The sequence below is a fragment of the Vicia villosa genome, linkage group LG2, assembly GCF_029867415.1.
Source record: "Vicia villosa cultivar HV-30 ecotype Madison, WI linkage group LG2, Vvil1.0, whole genome shotgun sequence".
NCBI classification, from domain to species: Eukaryota; Viridiplantae; Streptophyta; class Magnoliopsida; order Fabales; family Fabaceae; genus Vicia; species Vicia villosa.
This window is the reverse complement of record NC_081181.1, coordinates 97817644-97820563: the sequence shown is the minus strand read 5'-3', so window position 1 is coordinate 97820563 and position 2920 is coordinate 97817644. Positions and strand designations below refer to the sequence as shown.

General features: G+C 29.5%; 1 protein-coding gene across 1 annotated transcript; it reads left to right on the top strand.

Moving 5' to 3' along the window:
• The first annotated feature begins 206 nt into the window (after positions 1 to 206).
• LOC131646499 (histone H2A.2-like) lies at positions 207 to 1011 on the top strand. Its single transcript, XM_058916525.1, has 2 exons — positions 207 to 496; positions 613 to 1011. The coding sequence occupies exons 1-2, from the start codon at positions 299 to 301 to the stop codon at positions 850 to 852; spliced, it is 438 nt and encodes a 145-aa protein (XP_058772508.1). The 5' UTR covers positions 207 to 298; the 3' UTR covers positions 853 to 1011.
• Positions 1012 to 2920: the final 1909 nt, after the last annotated feature.

Genomic DNA, 2920 nt, shown 5'->3' with positions numbered 1-2920 from the left:
AACAAAATTGAAATAAGTCAAATTCAATTAAGAAAATGTCCAGACTGATTCTCATTGGTCAGTTTCAAAAGAAACGGATCGCCACGTAAGTGATAGCAAGCTAACGACGTGAACTACATTTTCTAATCTAACGGTGGAAAGCTTTTCAAATCAAGTTCCTTACCATAAACGTGAAACTATAAAAACCTCACAACACCATATTCATTTTCATCTCATCATCTTCATTTCTTACAATTTCTCACAATTTGTCGCAATACACCGAATTCACAGCTAGAAAATCTAGTTTTCGATTGAGAAAATGGACGCAAAGAAGGGAGCAGGAGGAAGGAAAGGCGGCGGACCAAGGAAGAAAGCAGTTTCAAGAACCGTCAGAGCTGGTCTTCAGTTCCCCGTCGGAAGAATCGGCCGTTTCTTGAAGAAAGGTCGATATGCTCAACGTGTTGGTACCGGTGCTCCTGTTTACCTAGCGGCTGTTCTTGAGTATCTTGCTGCTGAGGTAGTTATTTCTTCTTTGAAATTCATTGCTACTGAGTTAGAATTTGTGAATTCAATTTCTGATTTTTTGAATTTGAACCCTAATTTTGATGAATTTGGGATTTTTTGTGTGTGAAGGTTCTTGAGTTGGCGGGCAATGCGGCAATTGATAACAAGAAGAAAACGATTAGTCCGAGACATTTGTGTTTAGCTGTGAGGAACGATGAGGAGCTTGGGAAGTTGCTGGCTGGTGTTACTATTGCTTATGGTGGCGTTCTTCCTAACATCAATCCGGTGCTTTTGCCTAAGAGGACTGAAAGTGCTGCTAGTTCTTCTAAGTCTCCTTCCAAGGCCAAGAAATCTCCAAAGAAGGCTTAGATAGCTTTATTTATGTCTTGTTGTTCTGTGTGTATATCTCAGATTAGATACTTCTCTTTTGGAAGGGAATTGTTCAATGAATAGCAAGATATGAAATTGAATGCTGTGTCTCTCATGTAGGAGATTGATTGGTTAATGGAAACGATTTGTTTTTAGTCACTTCCTTTGTTTACTGTTGTTCATATAGTTTTATATGATTATTAAATCTACCAATATTTTGAAATTTAGCCACAACTTGGCCTATTTTGAGTTACCAATAGATATAGGCAGTAGAAGATTCAATGATTGATCAGATTATATAAATTTGGCTTCACAAATTAATAATCTAGCTCTAGCGATTGATCCAAAATACATTGTTTTTAGAATATGAAAACTATATCAGTTACTCAAATTTGTCTCGTTGCATTTTGATTTTTGGTGCTGGTTTATGGATTAATATTATTTCTACTAATTTCTTTATTTCTCTTTTTCTACTTCAAAAGACAATACTTTTGGAAATCATAAATTTTTCGAAATTATGTATCAAAAGTAAGATGATGATTGTGATAAAATTTTGTATTTGAAATGGGCATCATTGAATGTTAATGGTTGTGGTGAAGGTGTTTTATAATTATGGTTAAAACACAAATTTGTGATGAAGTTATAAGAAGGATGTTGGTGGTATAAAATAGAGAAAAGCTCCATTGGATATGATGGAAATAAGGGTGTAATGCTAGTGATGCTCATGTGATAAAAATAAAATGGAGAAATAAAGTTTCTCTACTTCCTTGCTAGAATGAGTGCAAGATAGAAAAGAAATTGATTCTATTCTAATGAATAATGAATAAAACTTAGAGAAAGATAAATTAAATAAATGAAATAAATATGACAAAAAAACATTTTCATCCCTTATCTTAATTCCGGGAATTAAACCAAGGTCTTTTTGATTATTGGACAATATGATTTACCACTGAACCATGTTCATCCTTGTTTAATTATTTTCCCGTTGCAATCACATTTGATTTCACTGCCCCAAATTCTTCTTCTTTAAAAATGATTTTATATTAACTTTTCTAAAAAAATATTTTATATGTATTAAGTTAAAATTTAAGGTTCAATATAATATTTAAGTAATTAAATTGTTTCAATTATCTTTGACAATAACACATTGAATATATAAAAAAATATATAGGACATTTGATATAAATATTTTTTAATGGCATATAGCCATATTTTTTGTAAATTTTAGTAAAAAAATATATACTTATTTTCTTATTATTTATAAAATTTGTATTTTTATTGAAAATTGAAAAATAATATCTTTGAAACAATTTTAAAGATAATTTCTATAAAATTTTATATTTAATTTCTCCTTTTATTATTATAAAATTTTATTTTTTATTAAAAGTAGTAAAGGTCCATATTCTTGAACCAATTTTTAAAGGTCAATATTAGATTGATCCCAAATTATAATGCAACCTAATATATTTGAATTAATAAAAAATATTTTCTCTAAAAAATAAATAATGAAATTGCTTACCAGAGAGTACAAAATCTAATAAAAATATTTATAAATTAAATTATTTATATTTATTTAAACATGTTTTCTTGTAGACTTTAAATTATATTTAACTCCTACTCCCAGCTGGTATTCATCTTGTGCTTGGATTTAAATAGTTTTAATATAATTTTATGGAACAAAAAAAGAAATAAAAAAAAAACTCATTTAGATATAGTATGCATATTAATAAAGCACATAGGGAATATGTAGAAGAAATACATCACTGCCAGTGCCAGTTACACCATTCAAATAAATTTCCTCCTCCATAACATGGTGCCAGGCTTGCAACTTTTCTATGAAGGAAAATGGATCACTGCCAATTACACCATTCAAGTACATTTTTATTCATATTCATCAATCTTTTACATCACAGTTACTTCTTTTCATTTCATATAATACTTCATAAACTGGTCATTCTATTTCTCTATATAAATGATTTTTGCTTGATTAATTGAATGGTTGCAGAAATAGTTAAGAAGAAGAATTTGAGACAGTGGAATTAAATGGTTGCAAGTTGCAACAGTCAAT

What these genes read in the sequence shown, in the direction of transcription:
- LOC131646499 (XM_058916525.1), top strand. Translation starts at nt 299, where the DNA reads ATGGACGCAAAGAAGGGAGCAGGAGGAAGGAAAGGCGGCGGACCAAGG. An exon ending in TTGAGTATCTTGCTGCTGAG is followed by an intron (nt 497 to 612) that starts GTAGTTATTTCT and finishes TTGTGTGTGAAG; the next exon opens with GTTCTTGAGTTGGCGGGCAA.